This window comes from Sycon ciliatum, chromosome 1, assembly GCF_964019385.1.
Source record: "Sycon ciliatum chromosome 1, ocSycCili1.1, whole genome shotgun sequence".
NCBI classification, from domain to species: domain Eukaryota; kingdom Metazoa; phylum Porifera; class Calcarea; order Leucosolenida; family Sycettidae; genus Sycon; species Sycon ciliatum.
The window spans coordinates 39,660,862-39,683,186 of record NC_088643.1 but is presented as its reverse complement, the minus strand read 5'-3'; the positions used below and the strand labels follow the sequence as shown (position 1 = coordinate 39,683,186).

At 46.7% G+C, this 22,325-nt stretch overlaps 1 protein-coding gene across 1 annotated transcript in view; it reads left to right on the top strand.

Moving 5' to 3' along the window:
- LOC135825178 (lisH domain-containing protein ARMC9-like) overlaps positions 1-22,325 on the top strand; it is a 41,389-nt gene that overhangs the window by 5,666 nt on the left and 13,398 nt on the right. Inside the window, exons 7-19 of the mRNA XM_065337910.1 lie at positions 893-920; positions 1,076-1,179; positions 1,986-2,060; positions 4,810-4,890; positions 7,047-7,084; positions 7,567-7,687; positions 8,755-8,853; positions 15,159-15,249; positions 15,471-15,594; positions 17,265-17,404; positions 17,944-18,095; positions 18,431-18,521; positions 19,049-19,107. Coding sequence (XP_065193982.1) covers positions 893-920; positions 1,076-1,179; positions 1,986-2,060; positions 4,810-4,890; positions 7,047-7,084; positions 7,567-7,687; positions 8,755-8,853; positions 15,159-15,249; positions 15,471-15,594; positions 17,265-17,404; positions 17,944-18,095; positions 18,431-18,521; positions 19,049-19,107 — 1,203 coding nt within the window. The remainder of the gene's footprint in view (positions 1-892; positions 921-1,075; positions 1,180-1,985; positions 2,061-4,809; positions 4,891-7,046; positions 7,085-7,566; positions 7,688-8,754; positions 8,854-15,158; positions 15,250-15,470; positions 15,595-17,264; positions 17,405-17,943; positions 18,096-18,430; positions 18,522-19,048; positions 19,108-22,325) is intronic.

Sequence of the window (22,325 nt, the reverse complement as noted above, 5' to 3'; positions counted from 1 at the left end):
CTGATATGTGCACCTATTGCAATGCTGTTTACATGTCTGATATGTGCATCTATTGCAATGCTGTTTACATGTCTGATATGTGCATCTATTGCAATGCTGTTTACATGTCTGATATGTGCATCTATTGCAATGCTGTTTACATGTCTGATATGTGTGCATCTATTGCAATGCTGTTTACATGTCTGATATGTGCATCTATTGCAATGCTGTTTACATGTCTGATATGTGCTTCTATTGCAATGCTGTTTACATGTCTGATATGTGCATCTATTGCAATGCTGTTTACATGTCTGATATGTGCATCTATTGCAATGCTGTTTACATGTCTGATATGTGCACCTATTGCAATGCTGTTTACATGTCTGATATGTGTGCATCTATTGCAATGCTGTTTACATGTCTGATATGTGCATCTATTGCAATGCTGTTTACATGTCTGATATGTGCATCTATTGCAATGCTGTTTACATGTCTGATATGTGCATCTATTGCAATGCTGTTTACATGTCTGATATGTGCATCTATTGCAATGCTGTTTACATGTCTGATATGTGCATCTATTGCAATGCTGTTTACATGTCTGATATGTGTGCACATGTGCATGTATGCTTTCCTTCTGTGGACTGATACTGGGCCAGTAGAGCACCTGCGCCTAGATAGCCGGGAATTGCTTCAACTGTACCCTGGCCTACGTCCCTAGTCTGTACAGCATTGCTCAGCCTCTCGGTGTACCATTTGCTGGGATTGGATTTTCAGTGTGAATTTTTCACACACTGGATGTACCATTTATTATAATTGAATTTTATAGTCGTATCAGTATACCGCTAGTTTTGTTGTAGTCTGTCAAAGCATACAAAGTGCATCAGTCCTTGACCAGTCTCACAACACACAGAGTGGCGGTGCAGCAGCAGCAACAGCAGGTAAGCTTAGTGTTGTGTTGCATTGCGGCTTTAGTTTGTTCCAGTTTTGACGCCTGCACAGTGTCATTTGCTGCTGCTCGTTTGAATTGGTGAGGCGCAGGTTTGGCGTGTTTTGTTTCAGACCCGGCACCTCACTTGTGTTTTGTTCGTTCCAGACGTACCAGTTGCAAACGGCGCAGAACTGGAGAAGCTGAGAATGCAGATGCAGGAATGTGAGGAGCGTGCGCTGCTGTACATTCGCAGGTGCACTGATGCACAGGTAGAGATGTTAAAACTGCTATATGCTACATGTTGTCAGAGTTTTGGAGAGTTGTGCATCAAAACCATGAACGCACCAATAACATTTGGCAGATTTCTGTGCTTCACAGATACACAGGTCGTTTTTTTACTGGCAATTCAGTATGTTTTTTTTTGAAATCCTTATTCTCACGATAGCCAGTGGCCAATATGAGATAGAGAAAGAGAGTACAAGAAGGGATTTCGCGAAGTTGCGTAGGCAAGCAATTAAAGTAATGCAGGGTCTTGTACAGAGGGGAATGGAGACGGTGTTGTTGTTCTTGTTGTCTTAGTTTTACTGCAGCTAGATAAACCTTGTTTTTATCTGAGACTGTCGATGGTGGAATATGATTTTGATGGGTTTTATGTTACTATTGAATATCTAAATGAAAACTTTTTGTACTATGACAATCCTTGCAGGGATGATTGCTCGTGGTGTTGATTTGCCTTTTGAGTTTTTCATATACATTTGTGTGTGTGTGTGTGTGTGTGTGTTTGTGTGTGTGTGTGTGTGTTTGTGTGTGTGTGTGTGTGTGTTTGTGTGTGTGTGTGTGCGCGCGCGCGTGCGTGTGTTTGTGTGTGTGTGTTTGTGTGTGTGTGTGTGTGTGTGCATGTGTGTGTGCATGTGTGTGCATGTGTGTGTGTGTGTGTGTGTGTGTGTGTGTGTGTGTGTGCGTGTGTGTGTATGTGTGTATGTGTGTATGTGTGTGTGTGTGTGTGTGTTCATGTGTATGTGTGTACGGCTGTACGTGTGTATGTACTCATATGTACTTGTGTATATATACACAGACAGATTATCAGTCATTGCTTAGTATAGCAATGGACCTTGTGGAGGCTCTCCAGCAGACTGTGTCAGGAAACCCGGTATGTACCTGATGAGAGTGTAGATTAGGATATGTTTATTCGTTTGTGACATGCAATCTTCTTTTTTTTCTGCGGTCGAGTCTGGTGTCATGCATTGTGTGTGTAGGGGAGGGGAGGGGGCTGGTTGAGTATACTGCACATAATAGCCCTTGTTTCGGCACAGCCTGGAGGCAAACGTAGATCGGTTTTATGAATAAGGAGACGAAACAAGTTTTAATGCTCCAAGTTCCGGTCAACTGTATTCTATGTGCTTAGTCGGCCATCAAGGTTATTTGCCATACATGTGCCATCATTCGTTTATTCCTTTTGTTGAAACTCAACGACTGTCATAGTCCCACACATAACAAAACAAGGAACAGGTAGACGATAGGGACGCCATTTATTGGGAGGAATTTATTGCATTCCCAACTCGTCACAACCACGCGCTCTCAGCCGAGAACCATGAAGACACCAGCAAGGACACTTCCGTTGAGAGAAACAGCTGGCTAGGGGCGTGGAAAAATATTATCTCTCAACGGAAGTGTCCTTGCTGGTGTCTTTATGGTTCGGCTGAGAGCGCGTGGTTGTGACGATTTGGGAATGCAATACATTGGAAATATGGCCGAAAGCTCTGTCGCAATATTTATTTATTGGTGGAGACGGAGAAACGAAAGACTGCATTGTGACGACGAGAGAGAGCGAGGGCGAGAGCGCAAGAGAGAAGGAGTGCTAGATAAAGGGCCTGGGCAGCTATGGCAAATCTGAGCGCGCCCAAGCCAACGGAACAAAATGTGCCACACGGGGTGCAGGCCAGCTGGCACAACGATGTACAGGAATGACGATGGTCAGATCTAACACTTGGGCAGACTAGCAAGGACCTAAGGTGCTGGCAAAATCAGGGGTCGGATTTCAGTTGCCAGCACTGTTGTATCCTGATTCTGCATCTGGAACAAAAATGTTGTGGTCCCCATGTCAGTTTTTGGTGATAACGAGGGTTACGCATTGGAATTCCAGACATTATAGCGACGTTTGCGACCTTTAGACGTCAGTAGGCACGCCCTGATAACGCCTATTTCTATTTCGCAGAATATTCCTGAAGACTGTATCTGCACATCCGCAGAATTCATACAGAATAGCGCTTATACCGGGTATAAAGGCTAGCCTAAACTACCCCCAGCCTCAAAAATCTAATTGCACAAAATATGAAGTTTCCAGTTTTATCATGCTTGGGCAAGTCTTTTCCGAAAGCAACTTCACTTCTGATATAATTATCCCATTCAGTGATGGGAATAGCCAGTATACCTTTTGGAAAAGACCTGACTGAACATGATGAAACTGGGAACTTTGTTGATTTGTTCAATAGCGGTTACATGTACAGTGTAGTACTGCATTTCAACCTCATACCTGCCAAGTACCGTATTTTTCCGGTTGTAAGTCGACCTTCTATGACTAAAAATAGAAGGAGAAAGGGTGGGGGTCGACTTACAACCGGGATTCGACTTATAACCGGGAACTATCAGAGTCTTACAAAAAATGACCTGCCCTGCATGCATGAGTGCACCATGTGTACACATGTTTTCCAGTTTATTGGCCTTTTTCAAGGATTGGGACTTTATACCCTCCAATAAGGAATGTTTACATGATTTGTTGATGTGTTAGTAGCAGGGCGTGGTTGGTAGTGCTTCGTTGGGTGAAAACATTACAACGCAGAATTGAGACCTCCGGATACGGGGGTCGACCTATAACCGGGGTCGACTTACAACCGGTAAAATACGGTATCCAAATTTTTTCGGGATTATCTCGCAATTTTGAATAAACTCCCGCGATCCCGAAATTCCTGTCGATTATCCCGAAATTCACTGTACAAGAAACAAGCTTGATATTGTACTTGGAGCACTTCAAATGACTTGTCACAGGCCAGTAAATTGTCCTTGTTGATCCCGGACCGCCATAGCCTGCAGTACCAGTGGCTCTACTAGTGCTCCTTCCATGAGCAGTCTCTGAAAAACCTCCGTTTTTGAGTCTTGAACATGTGTAAGTGTGATCCGATGATCACCATCAATCATCTATTATCGAAATATTGGGGCCATCAAAAGTTGAAAAAGGATTTTTTTGGTAAAAATATGACATATCCCGAAAACCAAGGCAAATCCCGCGATTTTGCCATGGCGATCCGGAAAAAGCACTTTCAGTACTTGGCAGGTATGCAACCTTAGTTACCTACACATGCTGCAATCACTGTGTACAGTCAAACCTCTTTAGGACGAACACCGAGGGACCGATCATATTTGTTCGCAATAACGGGAGTTCTTCTTATCCATATGTTTTACCCAGTGAATACACAGGGTTTTATCCAATACAGTTACGAATACTAGTTCTTCTTAGGCAAACATTTGTTTTATCAGTGTTCTTCCTAACGAGGTTTCACTGTACTTTGCTATCCTACAGCAATCACTGTGTACTTTGCTATCCTACAGCATCTCATACTGCACGGCCAATTTTCCTGGAGTGTGTTGTGGCCGCATGACTTCATGGCGCGTCCCCCCGAAGTACAATTTCAGCCAAAGATATCTCAGGAACGCTTGGTCGGATAAAAGTGGGACCTTCACCATTCGACTTCGTGTCCGAAACCCGACAGACCATGAAGTTTTTAACGTGGTGACGGTCAACTGGGTCATCTGTTAACGTGGTGACGGTCAACTGGGTCATCTGAATTTTCTCTTCTCACTTGCTGTTGTCCTGCTTGTGTTTTGTTTATTTTTGTTTTCAGGTCACTGCTGATCAAATCCAGCTGCTGTGCTCGCGCCTCTTCAAGGCTAATGCAACCATGGACTCATCTCGGCCTATTGCTGTATGTTCATGGGATAGTTTCTAGTCATTATCTTCTCAGAATTTTCCTTTGAGACAAAGTTGCTATCACACTTACAGAAGGAAGAGGACAAACTTCGGGCTCTTTTATATGAGCAATATTTCCGGAAATCTTCCACTTTACCAGAAGTCGCATTCTAGAATATTCCGGTTTCGGGAACCGATTTTCGTTTTGCCCGTTTTGGGGAGCGCCTTGGGCGTGCTGCGCTCGACAACAACTCTTTGTTCTTACGTATGCGGGGTCTCGTCATACACACAGTACCCATGCACCCAGAGTTTTGCAGGCACACATGCGTACAGCACTACTTTTATACTGCAGATCGTGCCAAATGGGCACCCAAGAACAGGAAAATTCTAAAAGCGACTGCTTTTCTGGTCAAAAGCTGGAATAGTAGCCCATTCTGGTTTCTCTACTTTTCGTTAATGGAATGCAACTATCATGTTAAAAAAAACCTAAGTACAGCATGTAACCGGAATGGGTCTACTTCTGTAGAAGGAGCATGCCGCATGCTTGCTTCTGCCACTTAGGGATAGTTCAATCACACACAGGAATACAAGCTAAGGACAGTTTGAGAGTGCATAAGATGTTCGTACAAAGTGGGTTTAGTCCTGTTTGCCCGGTGATCGCGCAAGCGTGTAACTCTGAGTTGCGATAAAATTGTATTCCACCTTACTTGTAGGATGTTTGTATTGAACTCTTGTGGCACTTCACCGGCAATGTTTTTGGATGCACTATACAGTATCATATGCAGGCACACTGTGATCTGGTAACCATAGTAATGATCTGCACTGCATACAGCACTATTGACAGCAATGTAGCGCTGAGTACAATGTCCACAATAGCATGCGTGCCTCAGTTCGACGTGCATTCGCAGGAGATGCAGAAGACATCTGGTTTCACGTTCGCGGTCAAACGGAACTACACAAGTAGCAGCTGCAACAGCTTATGGATTGACTCTGACCTGGTATTGTTAGAGTGTGCAGGCTTTAGTAGCCAATCTGTGTTTGAGCCGGTTGCTTGCATTGTGCTTAGGGGTGAAACGAGTACCGTAACGTCTTGTATAAAAGCCGCGGCTTCTATGACTTTCTTGGTGACATTTTGCAGGCTTCTATACAAGACAGGTATTTCTATGTATGTCAACACTAAAACCAGGCTTATGTGTGATTTGATGGGCTCAAAATTGCGGCTTCTATTCGATGGCGGCTTCTATTCAAGTGCGGCTTTTATACAAGACTTTACGGTATCTATTTTAACCAGTCGATCACTCATTCATAATATTCGATCTAGTATTCGATTATTTCAAGTATTTTGTCAAAATTCAAAAACTTAAAAAAAAGAAAAGAAACACATAAGAACGAGTTATGCAGCAACTATCCACGACTGTAACAAGATGATAAACGGTCAGAAAGTGCGATATCGCACTTTCTGACCGTTTATCATCTTGTTACAGTCGTGGATAGTTGCTGCATAACTCGTTCTCATGTGTTTCTTCTCTTTTTTTTTTACATTTTATTACTGGCTCAGTATCCGAGTTTAAATTCAAAACTGCTGGAGTTCTCGACCAATTCGGACAAAATTATCTGCGAGCACTGAACAAAAGTCGCCGTCTTGTAAAAAAAAGAAAAAAAGTAAAGTTAGCCGGATTCGCGGCCGCATCACCTGACAAGGCTGACATGTTTAGGAACATTCTCGTACAGAGTGTAAAGTAACCAAGGTAACGATTTTCATCAGTACTTTCATATCTCATAACTATTAAACTAACGTTACTTGCCGTGATGATCGCATAATCCAAGTCATAAACATTAAATACTGACTCAAGGCATTCATAATGCATGCATACCAGTGGACGAGCGGTACAACAAAAGCTTTTGAAAAATAGAATGCCCATACGAAAACGGTCGAGTACAAAATTTCGAATACTCGCTCGTTTGACATTTTCGAACGATTACTCAAATATTCGAACTAATCGTTTCACCCCTGATTGTAAGATGACAATGAACAGAATCAGCTGAAGTGACATGTTACGACGGTTTCTTCAGCTAATTCTGTTCATTGCCATCTTAAAATTGTTGTCACCTCGCCGCCTGTTCAAATACCCCTGGTTGTGCTCCTATTTCCCGTTTCTCCATGCTGTCTAGGCTGTGGATGTATTGCAGTCCACACTAACTGACATGAAGTAAGTGTTTGCAGATCAGCACATGCACACATGCATACATGCGCATGCACACACACACACACACACACACACACACACACACACACACACACACACACACACACACACACACACACACACACACACACACACACACACACACACACACACACACACACGCATACGTACATACTCCTATGCACTCACCTGAGGGAATTTTTTTTTAAACTTTGTGAATAGATTGACACTGTGGTGAAAAGGGCAGCGGCTGAAAAGACTATTGCCAGACAGCTACTTGTAAATTATTTCGCTTGCAAGCTTGTCCCTGGGGGCAAGGCTGGTGAGCTCACCGCCATCATCCGTGTGTCTGAAACTCCTTCTTACTATCCCAGTGAAGAAACTACAGTATAAAGTAGGTCTATGAGCAAGGTTTGAACTGGTTCGCTTGCTGTTCATTTCCGAATCCCAAAGAAGATCTACGTACCCTGCTTGCCATGTGTTAGATTGCAGACTGAGCCACATCATTCCCAAATACGACCATCACTGGACTATGACAAGATCAAAGAACAGCTGCCGAAACTCTCCCACAAGGATGCCGCCCTGCTCTTCCAAGCACTCCGTCTGGTAGGCTCGCTTTCCTGTTGTTCCTGTTGTTCCTGTTGTTCCTGTTGTTCCTGTTGTTCCTGTTGTTCCTGTTGTTCCTGTTGTTCCTGTTGTTCCTGTTGTTCCTGTTGCTCTGCTTGCATGCATTAGGTTGTACACGGTGTTAGTTTTTTTGTTGCAGGAACTACTTGTTTTCACTCTGAGTGCGGTCAATCTCCAAGCTGCACCACCACTACTAGTACCAGCTCGTGCGACTGTCCATCTTAAATTCATTTAGAATGGTATATTTACACTTGGAGTGAAAGTAACGAGCATGCACCATAGAAATTACATGTACATAGGTGACAACATATTGAAGATAGTATTCACAAACCTGGAATAGAGATGTGCGAAACATGTGACCGGTGCCTAAAGATAGGAACGAGGTATTACAATGCAAGTGAAGCGTGCATTGGTATTATGGATGAGTGCAAGTTACATAAATGATGTGAATAGGGCTTGAAAGTGCTACGTCACAGCATAGCAACAATTTCAAAAATTCAAAAATTGGATCCACTTGGATCCAGTTTTTGTATGGATCCAAGCACATTTCAAGCCGTCTTACTCACAGCAAGGCGATGTAACCAGTGAAACTGACTGATTTGGCTACTGGGGGCGGGGTTACAACTGGTGGCGAAGTAAAAGTCACCCCTGCATACGACATGAGTGGGTTGCTATGCACCCACATACTGAGGCAATAGCAAAGTCACACCTTAGTGGATCCAAAATAGAAATCTGATGTCAACTTAGTACTCCCTGGCCGTTTTTGACGTCATCACTTTCAAGCCCTATGGAGCGACTTTTTCTTTTTGTTTGCATGGGTCAGGATTACAAGGCGTCCCACTTCATTTAGTCACACGTTTCCATTTAGAATAGGATCTGACTTTTAGCGGTCGACTCCACTACACTTACGCCTTGCGCACAGTTGTTAACACACACACACGGCATGTGTCAACAGAGCTTGGTTACTCCCCAGAAATCTGCTATTGTTGTCGAACTGTAGCCGTTGTACCCTGTGCATTACTCTTTCTGCCGTGTGGCCTTCTCAGCGCCTGACACAGTCGAGCACCAGCGATCAACGCAACCACGTTGTCCGCGCGTATATCGAAGCCGACATCCTTGGCTGTACCAAGTCAGGCAAGTTCCAGGTGAGCACACCAAGCTTGCATACGTAGTAGTAACTGCAATATTCATCGCCATTTACGTTTATCGTTTCCTCGACAATTCTTCATTGAAAAAAAGTGTGACTTTGAAATACATTTGGGGAAATACGGTAACATGGCCAGCATTATCGTACTCTGATGTCATAGTTTTACAGAAACACATGCATGCACAGTCGAGTCTGCGTCGCACCCAGACGCAAGAGATAACAAAGCAAGTTTTTTGTATTTTGTATTTTTTTGTATTTACTCAATATCCGGACAGCTAGCTGTTTTCACCTTGTTAGATTTCATCAGCGGAGCTCATAGTGGCTAGCTGAACTGATCACAGTGAAGACAAGTCAGCGGAGCTCATAGTGGCTAGCTGAACTGATCACAGTGAAGACAAGTCAGCGGAGCTCATAGTGGCTAGCTGAACTGATCACAGTGAAGACAAGTCAGCGGAGCTCATAGTGGCTAGCTGAACTGATCACAGTGAAGACAAGTCAGCGGAGCTCATAGTGGCTAGCTGAACTGATCACAGTGAAGACAAGTCAGCGGAGCTCATAGTGGCTAGCTGAACTGATCACAGTGAAGACAAGTCAGCGGAGCTCATAGTGGCTAGCTGAACTGATCACAGTGAAGACAAGTCAGCGGAGCTCATAGTGGCTAGCTGAACTGATCACAGTGAAGACAAGTCAGCGGAGCTCATAGTGGCTAGCTGAACTGATCACAGTGAAGACAAGTCAGCGGAGCTCATAGTGGCTAGCTGAACTGATCACAGTGAAGACAAGTCAGCGGAGCTCATAGTGGCTAGCTGAACTGATCACAGTGAAGTCTAGTATTAAAACAACGAAGCATTTTTTAATAACGAAGGTACGTGTTGGGTCGTAAGTATCCACGCAAACACACATCCAGTCAAAATAAGGCACTTGTCAAAGTATCCGAACGTTTTCGGTCCCTTCTCATCAAGGATTATACAGGGAATGGCTCAAGTTGGAAAGACTAAAACTTATATAGCGTAAAGATATGAGATAACAACACTCGTGACAAGGTGGAAAAAGTATCAAGTTCAGCACGACACAAAACTCGAAGGAAATAATAATAGCGACAAGAACATAGTGAGCAAATTAAGTTACATTGTTAACACCTCGACGAGGAGTAACACCAAACAATTGTAGCGACAACACATTTTCTTTCTGTACGCAAAGTTCAGGATCTAACTTACGGATATACAAAGCTTCTAACACAGCCAGATGCAACGCACATCTACCACGTGACAATATTGAGAACACATTATCACTGTACAACTCACGACAATTGGTACGGGCTGACAGATGTTGCTTGATGGACAAAGTGCGATTCTTAGCTCCGTTGGGTGTAGTCTCCTCCAATGTCCCGTCATCTCGCCTCTTCGCGGCATCACCACTATCCGTCTCTTTGCTTTTCCGCGGCCTTCCACGTTTTCTGACACTAGCCGTTGTGTGCGCGATGCCCAGTGTCCTTTCAGCTACGTCTCCTTTTTTAATATTTATATTTACATACTTGCCAACCCCAGGCAAACAGTTTCCTTGACATTATAAAGGTTCCGGGGTACGATTTTCCGTGCCAAAATCCGTATGGGCGCTACGGATTTTTTCCAGGCGTGCTCTATACGATTTTTCGGCACAGAGAATCCGTGTGGACTGGCTTTCATACGAACCATGTTTCGTATGGAGATTTTGCGTCATCGGGTGCAGAAAGATTTTCGCGTACAAATTTGGTACGAGAAACATAGATTTTCCGCGGGAAGTTTTGATTTCGGTACAAATTTTCAAAATAAAAAGGCATGGCGCGGGAATGTGACGTGTTTGCGATCGTAACCTAGGCAATGACGGCAAACATGTAAGTTTCGTACTCCGGAACATTTCACTGGTCGAAAACGACGTATAAAAAATCCGTAGCGCCTCTACGGATTTTGGCACGAAAAATCGTTCTCCGGAACCTCCCTATTGATATGATTTTCCTTGATTTGCTATTGCAGTGTATATGATGCCCAATAGGTGAAATATTGGACCACGCTGCATGGTAGAGTTGAAGAGTTCCTAGGAAACATCATTATTGTGCAATAATGTACATGTATATGACATCATAGTGAAGTAATCATGACCGCAAACTAGTTTTGTCGAAATAGGCGGAGCTAAAAATGCTGCCGCTTTTTTGTTTACATGAACACCGATCAGAAGGTAAGAGTACTAGTAATATGTAGAATAATTCTTCTACCAGAACTAACTGTGTTCAAGCACAATGTCCCACAGGCACATACTATGTTATAACCACGTAGATACAACAATACAGCAGGTAAAAGAAAAAAAGGAGAAGAAATAGTCGAACGTGTAGCAACACACCGGAAATACCACAGCAGAACATAAACTAAATAATTTCAAGCTGGTGTTTGTACAGCAAAGGAAGTGCTAAATCCGCTGACTGAGTGTTTGTACAGCAAAGGAAGTGCTAAATCCGCTGACTGAGTGTTTGTACAGCAAAGGAAGTGCTAAATCCGCTGACTGAGTGTTTGTACAGCAAAGGAAGTGCTAAATCCGCTGACTGAGTGTTTGTACAGCAAAGGAAGTGCTAAATCCGCTGACTGAGTGTTTGTACAGCAAAGGAAGTGCTAAATCCGCTGACTGAGTGTTTGTACAGCAAAGGAAGTGCTAAATCCGCTGACTGAGTGTTTGTACAGCATAGGAAGTGCTAAATCCGCTGACCGTGTAGTACATAATAGCAAACAGTCCAGGGGCGAAATCAAGCAGACGACGCAGATTGCAAACTTTCCCGAGTGGCAGACTTAGCCAGGTGGACAAGATCTTGTGTGAACAGCTTGCCACTTTCGTGACACGCTGTGGTTGCCTGGCAATTGATTTTGACCTTCACCAGGTCTTAAACGGTTGATGGGAGAAGACGTCCACGCTGGTCTGTCTCCACCTTGTTAACCATGCTGAACAGGCGCTCAGGGTCAGCATTGCCATGGGGAAGGACAAGCAAAACCTTGGCCAGCTGAGCGAGCTGGCCAAATCGCAGTTTGCTGCTGTCGCCAGGCTTTGGTATCTTGCTCAGTGCATGCCAGAACGTGTCCAGGAAGCCACTTTCAGATGCATCGAAAGCAGGAAGCAGCTCATCAGGGGTGGCACGGAAGTCGAGAAACTCGGACATCACTTCATCTCCGAGAGCACTGCACGGAAGAAGTTCCTCTCAGCCTGTGTTCCTTCAAGTTCATCTGAACTGCTGAGTAGCAGGAGTCGGGCAGGTGTACCGATGCCTAGCTCCTCATCAGAATGCTGGACGGATTGGTTGGTGTACTGGACCTTTGTCAGATCGGATGCCGCTGATAGGACCTCTGGTTTGACGAAGTTGGCCAGAAAGCTTCTCAGTAATGTGTGGACATCGGTCTGCATTGAAATGCCATGTTGAAAGCGTTGAGCGGTTTTAACGCAAATGAAACAAAGTTCACGTACAACTTAGTCTCAGCCCTTCCAAGTAGCTCCGCTATTCTCTTCATTCGCTCGTTGCCTGTTTCTGCTTCCCGGTCGAAGTACGTGTGAAGAGCAGGCCAGAGAGCAAGCAATTGTGTTGTGGCGCGTTCCAGGCTGAGCCACCTCGTGGTACAGTGCTTGAGGACACGCATCGGGGCAATATCCTCAAAGTCGGCCAGCATGTCAGAGAACTCTTGCCACCTCTTCGAGGAATGCTTGAAGTGGTAGAATATATCAACAAGCAGCATGTCGATTGATATAGGTAGCACTTCCAAGCCTGCAGCAGCACCAAGAACGGCAAGATGGCATACGTAGGCAAGGCTGTACACTTTGGGCTGCTTCTCCAGAATGCAACTGACCACGGAATTCCGTTTGCCAACCATTACGCTCGCACTGTCTGAGGCGTAGCCAACGACGTTGCTCCACGGTATGGAACGCTTTTCCAACCCCTGCTGCAGTGCGTTAAACAGGGTTTCTTCTGCAGTGGCGATGTTACACACGGGCATCGCAAGGAAACGGCAAACAGCCGCACCGAGCGACTCGTCCCAGTACCTAACCATTTTCCAAAATATTTCTTATGCATTCTGTCGTTGCCTCCGTCGCACAGTATGGAGAATGCAGCAGACTTGCAGGCGTCCGTAACTGATTTGTCAGCTGCTGGGGCTAGAGCACGAGTCACAATGGCTGTGGTCTTAGTTCGCCCGCTTGCATATTCTTTGGCGATGTTGCTGTCAGGAAACATCCTCTTGCATAACTCCGTGAAGTGGTCTGACGCGGCGTGAGGAATGTTATGCTCCACAAGGAACGACGTGAAGTAGAGTTCGGCGGTGGTCACCTGGTCACGCACCGACGGCTGGGAATTGAACAGGGCAGCAGTTAGCGTTGGCTGGTGTGACATAGCCTTTAAATTCACCTTGTGCTTTCTGGAGTCGCAGTGCCTCTTGACCTCGTGCACTCCACCACCAGCAACGGAAAAGTCACAAGAGCAAAGAGTACAAAACGCAAATTGCGAACCCTTCTTGCTCGGCTTCATGCCATACTTAGTCCATTCCGATTGCCCCTTGCTGGAGGTGTGGCAAGCGATTCGCTTTTTGCGTGGTGTGCTCGGACCATCGCTTGAAGCATCGCTAATCTCCGAGTCGGACATAGTCACATTGCATACTATATTCACCGGTACTACGATGCAACGGTCAACGGCCACCACGAAACGACAACACCAACTTCCAACTGTCAAATCAATCAAATCAATCTCCTTCCTTGGACCTCTGCCTATGCAATCACAGTCCATTCATAAAAAGATGAGCCTTGGCTCTGGCCAGCTAGCTCTCGTATTTGAGCCCTGGCTCTGGCCAGCTAGCTCCCGTATTTGGTGAGCTCCCTTATTTGGCGATTTTTCATGATGTTATCGTACACAGTGCAGTGCTGCGAAATTTGACAAGTGAAAAGGGTACCTGAACTGGGGTGCAAACCGCACAGTCCATTGCAAAGCGGAACTGAGATAGTTTTTACACAGGGAGACGCGTGAAAGCCATCTGATTGCTTGGATGCCCGCTCCACAGCGTGCAAGCGCTAAACATATCGGCCCAAACTGGTCAAAACAATGAAAGCTTGAAAACAAGGTGCTCAAGCACATTTTTCGAAATTCCGGTAGATTTTAGAACTTTTCCGGTATGCCGGGAGGAAAGCAATTTTACCGGGATTATCCCGGAAAATCCGGTAGGGTTGGCAAGTATGTATTTAAAATCCGGTAGGGTTGGTAAGTATGTATTTACTTGTTCTGATACCGTAAATGTCGCGCATTAAAGCCGGGCTTATTCCTGTAGAAGCTGATGTCAGGGCTAGGCCTGTACAGTAAAATCTGTAATGGCGACCATTCGGATATGGCGACCATTCGGATATGGCGACCATTCGGATATGGCAACCACTCGACCATGGCGACCACTTTTCCTTGTCACGGACGCATTCACATTCAAAACAGCTCAGATAAGGCGACCACTCGCTCAACGCGACCAGCGACCACTCGCTCAACGCGACCAGCGACCACCCTCCCGTCCGCGACCGCGTTGCACCCTACTAGTACATGTACATGCACGCACTGCACTGAGTCTGTGCACCACACATGCTAGATCTACAGACCAGCACTGCACTGAGTCTGTGCACCACACATGCTAGATCTACAGACCAGCACTGCACTGAGTCTGTGCACCACACATGCTAGATCTACAGACCAGCGCAGCAGAGAGTGTAGATGTACATGGTGCATGCACGACACTTGACAGGCCTGATGCCCCCAGGCACGTGAGTCGTGATAGTAGCATAGGTACCTACATGACTGTATGCTAGGTGTGTGCAGTGTGATGCACTGATCAACAAAATGATAATATCACATGTACGTGTATAGTGGATATGTTCACGTGACCCACTGAACCTGGATAAGAAGATCACCTGGCCAAGGTGACCACTTTTTCTCGTCCTTTGAGTGGTCACCTTAGACAGGCTTCACTGTATTCACATCAGCCTTCTACTCAAACCAGGTGTTTAACCAGGTGTTTCTATGTGTATCAGCACTAAAACCAGGCTTTAAATATGTGCCGACAGTGTATCTTGAAAATCAGGCCCCTATTCAAAACAGGCCTCTATTCAAAACAGGCTTCTATTCAAAACAGGCTTCTATAATTATGAGATAGGATGTATTACTATACAAGACACTACGGTAGGTTTTTCCCATTGCACTGCTCTTACTGTCACTGTCACTGACTCTGTAACTGTCATTATTGCTGTCTACTGTTACTTTGTGTACAGGAGTACATACACAGAACACTGCAGTCAAGCAAGGTGGAACTGCAGGAAAGTGCTGTTCGACTTCTTAATGCCTTTGCTTCCATCGCTGCTGGTAAGGACTGGTATTTGTGTCTGGATGGATGGAGGGGTGGATGGGTGTGTGTGTGTGTGGGGGGGGGGGGGGGGGGAGGCGTGGGTGTGTGTGTGGGGGGATGGGGGTAACTTCCATCGTGCATTCATTCATGCATGTGCCTGGCAAACCTGTAGTGGGAAGTCTTGTATGCGCATTTTACATGCTTGTGTGTGTGTGTTTATGCTGTGTGCCCCATATAGGTCGTAGGTACCTGAGTCGACATCCGTCGCTTGTGGAGATACTGCACAGTGTGTTGGAGAAAAGTGACAGTGAGAGCGCAACAACCTACTGTTTGGTGGCAGCTTTGCAGAAGCTCAGTTTGTTGTAAGTCCCATGGTACTGCAGAATTCCAGTTGCATATACAGGTAGAGATCTGTTATAGCGTGGGTGTTTGAAGAAGTGTGATTTGACGATCATCACTACATGCGATGGGACAGGGCGGTACTTCCAAGTATGTAAGTGATAACTTTACGACTTAGGACGTACACAAACAGATGTGCATCATACATGCAAATACCATACCGAGACTTGTAAAGTACAAAATAACAAAAACCTGCATCTACTTTATGGCCACACTGCTAGCAGTACACAGCATTCACACAATCTCAATTTCCCAAACCTTCCTGGAATTACTGTCGTGGACATGGAAATCCGGTCACACGTCTAGCGGCCCCAAGGTGCTGGTCGCATCGCATCAACATGATTATGCACTGCATGCAACGTACTGTACGCGCTGAGGGCGCCGGCCCTGGCCAATCAACTGGATTTCCATGTCCACGACAGTAGCATCAGTTACAATGTAAATACTAAACACGCCTTGTCTGCGAAGAGCCGCGCAACGCAGTAGTGACGATGTGGGGTTGTGAATTATTTGATTCGCCACTCCGTTTCGTTGCAAGAGAACACGTCCAATGGCTTTGCCGTTGTGCTGGCCATGTATTTCTTCAGTCGGCCATAACTCCTGAAGGACACAGCGATGAAGCGGCAGGCGAGTAGCAAAAACATTTCGAAAATTCGCCTTGCTGTGGTGTTGTTTCCACATTCACAACCGGTGCAGCGCGCGCGGTTCTTCTTCGCCGCTGCACTGCAGATAGGGTCGCCTTCGAAATGTTCGTTCGTACCCGTCTCTTGCCCGATTTTGATGGCCAATAGCTTAAAAATTTCAGTAGGAAAATTAGAAGAATTTGTCCGAGAGACTTTTCAATTTTAGGACAATAATTCATGTCAGAATTACGCCTGCACCAACTGATACTTTGGCTCCGTATGTACGCCAAACCGCATTGATTAAAACAAAAAACTCTCGGACAAATCCTTACAATGGGTATTGAGAGTATGTTCCTAGAGTTTGAAAGGCCTAGGAGTTAGCATTGGTACAAATGAACATTTTGAATGCACCCCACTTGCAAGCTTCGTGAGATATTTGCCTGATCGCATGTACACGATTCTGGCATACTGCCTGGCTCGCGTGACAGCGGCCTGTCCAATATGGCGCCCACGCTTTTGTACGCGGCTGTGAGCCCTGTTAAGTTGTAACTGGCAGCAGACACTTGAAATGCACACATTCGGCCTGCGCAGGGTGAGAGGTGACAAACTTTGCAAGGCATTGCACTACTTTTCGAAGTGCATGCTTTTTCATATTCGGAGCATAGTGCGCACCTGCGATTTGGGACCTGAGATAGCATATCAAGTGCGCACTATGCTCCGGCTAATGCGGTAGTAGTCTTGTAGTAGGCAGGTCAATCTGTGAATGTTGGACTTCTGGGCAGGTGGGAAATGGCTATTGTAGGACAACACCGAGGATTGAAATCGTCTACTGGCATCTCTGTGATGCTGCTATGGAATACATGTCGAAATCTGGGGTTATTACATGGTCTGTTCTCTCTCTCTCTCTCCCTCTCTCTCCCTCCCTCTCTCTCCCTCCCTCTCTGTCTGTCTGTCTGTCTGTCTGTCTGTCTGTCTGTCTGTCTGTCTGTCTGTCTGTCTTTGTCCCTCAGGAAATCCCTGCAGACAAGGATGATAAAATGCGATATGATCAAGTGGCTTATGAATGCTCTTGCTGATGTCGACTCCATGTCCGAGCCCACCCTGCACTATACCAGTGCACTGATGATGAACCTGTGTTTGAGAACTGCAGGTAGGCAGTACACACACACACACACACACACACACACACACACACACACACACACACACACACACACGCACGCACGCACGCACGCACGCACGCACGCACGCACGCACGCACACACGCACACACACACACCTGCACACACGCACACACACAGACACACACACATGCATGCACACGCACACACACACACGCGCGCGCGCGCACACACACACACACGGGAGATCATATCTGATTTGTTCAGGTGTCTTCCATTTGAGATAGGCAGCTATACCAGATGAAGTCAGCAATGCCATATCTAGACCTACCCTGCAAAGTCTAGCTGAGGTCAGTACCATGTCACAGTTGTTTAGAGGGTTTGATAAGAGGCAGACCATACATGGTCAATGAAAATTCCCCCGTGTTGTCTGCTCGGTCAAACACTCCTCTGTACTCTGGATGCTGCCTAGTCATCAGCCGATCTGAAGCAATCTGTAGTTTGATGGTTTTTGGCTGTGTTTGAAAGAAAAATGCTGTCTGGTGCACTGATCAATTTTTTTGTTCAGGAAAACTGTACTGCATTACCGATAGCCATCAAATACTGAGCGTGCTGTCTGATCAGATGGAGGGGGATGACTTGCTGATCCGGTCTTACATCAATGGTTCCCTGTACAGTTTGCTGACTGTACCGCAGATCAGGGAGCAGGCCAGAGAAATGGTAAGACCGAAAAAAGTTAAAAAAACGAAAAACAAAGCTGACCGTTCATGTATTTTTTCTCGTGCTGTACGGTTGTGGCCTCTACTTGTAGCGCTGGTGTGGTGTACTGCCGGTGCTGGTGTGGTGTACTGCCAGTGCTGGTGTGGTGTACTGCCAGTGCTGGTGTGGTGTACTGCCAGTGCTGGTGTGGTGTACTGCCAGTGCTATGCTGTGTCGAATAATTCTGTTGCCTATCATGTGTAGGCGCATTGCAGTGTTTGTTCTTTGCTCTTTTTCGATGACTTTTACTTGGTCGATGCCATTGGCCCTGCCTCTGTTCTGTCCTTGACCCGCAGGGCCTTGGAGCATTTATCGAGGAGTTGCAGAAAACCAGTCCTCCGCACATGGCCAGTCAACTTGGCTACATTATCAATCAATTGAGCTCAGGTATTACAATGTAATGTACAAGCTGTCTGTATGTTCAGCGTGCATGATGCTACTGTAGCTCTGGACAGATGGTCTTTCTCCTCTCCTTGTCTTCTTCTCCTTCTGTCTTCACTCTTGAGTAATCCTGTCATTAATTATCCTGTATCCTCGCCAACCTATGGGGAATCGGTTAGAGCGAAATTGCAGCAAGCACTTACAACCTAATTAGACCATAGTGTCTACCTGGTTAGACCATAGTGTCTACCTGGTTGTTCCTTTGAAAGCGACGTCTGGCTGTAGTACAGCTAGTACAGGTGTGCTTGTGTTGCTGTGTAGCTGTGTTGCTGTGTTGCTGTGTAGCTGTGTAGCTGTGTAGCTGTGTTGCTGTGTTGCTGTGTAGCTGTGTAGCTGTGTAGCTGCGATGAAGGCACTACTAGCTGTGTAGCTGCGATGAAGGCACTACTAGCTTCGTTAATGTGATGACTACTAGTACTCTGCTAGTTTTGTTAATGCGAGGAATGCACCGTTTGTCTTCTGTGTTCATACAGATGATGGCATGATGGATACAAATGCCGAGTCCGGTGACGAAGAGGAGGAAGAGGAGGAGGTATGCTGGATGTGGGTGGTGGGTGCGTAGTTTGTGTGTGTGTGCGTGCGTGTGTGTGCGTGCGTGAGTGTGCGTGTGTGTGTGTGTGTGTGTGTGTGTGTGTGTGTAGGGGTGTGTGTAGGGGTGTGTGGGGTGTGTGTGTGTGTGTGTGTGTGTGTGTGTGTGTGTGTGTGTGTGTATGTGTGTGTAGGGGTGTGTGTAGGGGTGTGTGTGTGTGTGTGTGTGTGTGTGTGTGTGTGTGTATGTGTGTAGGGTGTGCCTTTGCATATTCCTGCATGGAATACGAGGTCATGAACTGGCTTGCAGTCGGGCTATGTGCAGTTTGCCCTAATATTCACCAAATTAACGATGTTCCTTGTCAGCAGCGTAGTTTGTTTGCGGGCTGCGATGCATTTCGTAGATTATCGGAAGTACAACATGCTTGCACGATATTTTATATGAGCCGCAATCAGCGAAAGCGACCCTTAGAGGTTTCGTCATTTTTTCAAGAAAAAGGTCGATTTGTGACGCTCAACGATTTTTTTGATCGCGCTGCAAACAGCGCGACGAGTTCTTCTTGAACTCCTTGCTTGAATTTATTTGAAGTAAATTTAGTTAGTTAGTTGAAGTGGTGTCGAGTGGCGACTCGAGTGTTCCTTGATCTTGTTGCGATGGCTGCGGACGCCAGAGCTGTTCGCAGAGCACACGCGGCAGTCATTGTGTACAGCTAGCTCGAGCCTGGTGGGGAGGGGATGCTGAAGTAGCCGCTGAAGTTCAGAGTGAGGATGAGACGTTTTTTGGTTCCGACATCGATGTCGACAGCGAGGCGGAATCGCAGCCGTCATCTCCTGCTGCGTTGCGGCTCAAGGTGGTCGATGACTCGTCAGAGTCGGAAGATGAGGAGTCATCACCTGAGATAAATTCTGAGTCTGGGGCTAGTGACGGCAGCGACGTCGTGTCGTTAGCTGCGGAGGAAGAAATGGAAGACATTGCGGAACGGCTCCACGCAGGATGCAGCTGCAAATAAGTCGATCATGTCTCCGCACTCTTCAGCTATTCTTTGTCATTCTAGCTGCTTACTGCATGTAGTACCGTAGCCCACGCTTGCCAGAGCAACTGCTTGGTTCCAGAAGATCTGTATCCTGATTCTGCATGATGCGACACTCGGCTTATAACACAATACGGAATGTGCCAAACTCTACACTAACTGTTATAGTATGATGGCGTTAATGCTATAGCCTATACTCTACAACATAACACTGACCACTATAATAGCACTAATCCCAGCACTACATTACTCCCTCTCAATGAAGAAGAGATAAGCAGAAAGGCTATAAGTATAAGCGAAGAACACAATGAAGGTTGAGCAGAACTTAAGTAACGCAATGTGGCAAATACCAAAGCTCATACAATGTCTAGCGCAGACTGTCCGAATACAGACGGGCCTTCTCTGTCAGCTTGATCTGCCGTCCGGAGCGGGTGACTGCCCCATCTATGAAACGGCGGTCCCCACTGCTGGACGCCACGGGTTCGCAATCAGCAGTGATCTGTTCGGTCGCCGACCGTTCGGATGTATCTTGGAGCTCAGGATTCTGGGTGACACAAGGCTGATGCGACGCCGGGGGTGAATCCACTGGATGCGGAGGGGTCAACACCGACCTCTGCGCAGAAGACGTATCCTGTCTCGACTGAGGTAATAATGGCATAGGCGGACACTCGACGGGTTTGTGAGAGCTAATGTACTCGCGGACATGCTGCCGGCTTCGGAGTAGGTATCGGGAGCCATCCGTTACTCCAACCTGACGACCGTACTGACTCACCACCGTCCACGGCCTTGCCGTGTCGCAGTAGCCATCCTGCACCACAACCTTCGTGCCAGGCCTTAGGTCAGGCAGCATGCGTACACCTCATCGAGAATCGTGATCGTTGGCCATGCCTGCTTTAGCCTTCAACTGATGCTGTGGATTGACGATCATAGGGTCTATACGAGCTGGGATTCTTGTTCGCAGCTGCCGAGAGAACAGTGCTGCGCTCGGTGATGTGCCCAACATCCTGTGACGCGAGCTGCGGATGTCAAACAGCACTTGGTTGAGCCGGCGTCGGAATGGGAGGTGTGCTTTCAAAGCAGCCAATCTCTCCCTCACCACCCTGTGTAGTCGCTCCACCATGCCGTTCGAGCGGGCGTACCGTGGGCTGGAGCGAACATGGGAAATGCAAAGGCGACTGAGGAAAGTCTCCATCTCCCCGGAGACGAACTGCGGCCCATTGTCGGAAACAAGGGTATCGGGTATGCCAAAAGTAGCAAAAATGTCCTCAAGCTCTTCGATGACTGCGGCAGAGGTAGTCGAGCGCAGTAGGAGAGGATACCGAGACCCGTAGTCGATGACCGAAAGAATAGAATATCCATCAATTGTCACGATGTCGATTGCCAGTTTGTTCCAGACGCCAACAATCTCTATCGGTAGAATCTCCTGCGGACTGTTTGCGCGCCTTCTCCAGCACTCGGAGCAACGCTCCACGAAGATTCCTGCGTCTCCGGTCATCCCTGGCCACCAGACTCTCTGGTGAAGAGTGTCTAAGAACGCCTCTTGCCCTGGATGCCCCTCGTGAGCCAGTGTCATAATTGCTGATCGCACTCCTTCCGGAATCACGAACCACCCGCCCATCATCAAGATGCCGTCGACCACAGTCAGCTGATCTCGGATGAGGTAGTACTGCTGCTCGCACGACGAGAGATCATGCCATGAATTAGTCAGCACGCGTTGGGTTACTTTGCTTGCGCCTGGGTCATCTCGAGCAGCACAGCGAATGTCGTCGAGACTTACCGGGGCTGCCTCCAGCACTAGACCAACATACTCGTGTAGAGAACGCGATTCTGCAGGCGAAGCATCCGTTGTTGGAACTGGGGCTCTGGACAGCGCATCAGTGCAGAATAGCTCCTTACCCGGCACGTGCTTCAGGGTATAATCGTAAGGCATAAGAGCCACCAACCACCGTTGGAGTCGAGGGGAACTTCGTCAAATGGTTTCTGGACGATCGGAATTAAAGGCTTGTGGTCGGTGTGTACCTGCACGTGGCGACCCAGGACATACTGACGAAACCGTGTTAGCGCAAACACTACCCCGAGCATCTCCCTATCCATTTGAGAGTACCGTGACTCGACGTCTGTGAGTGTGCGGCTGGCACATGTAATCGGCAGCCATTGACCAGACTCGCTCTGCTGCCATAATATCGCCCCA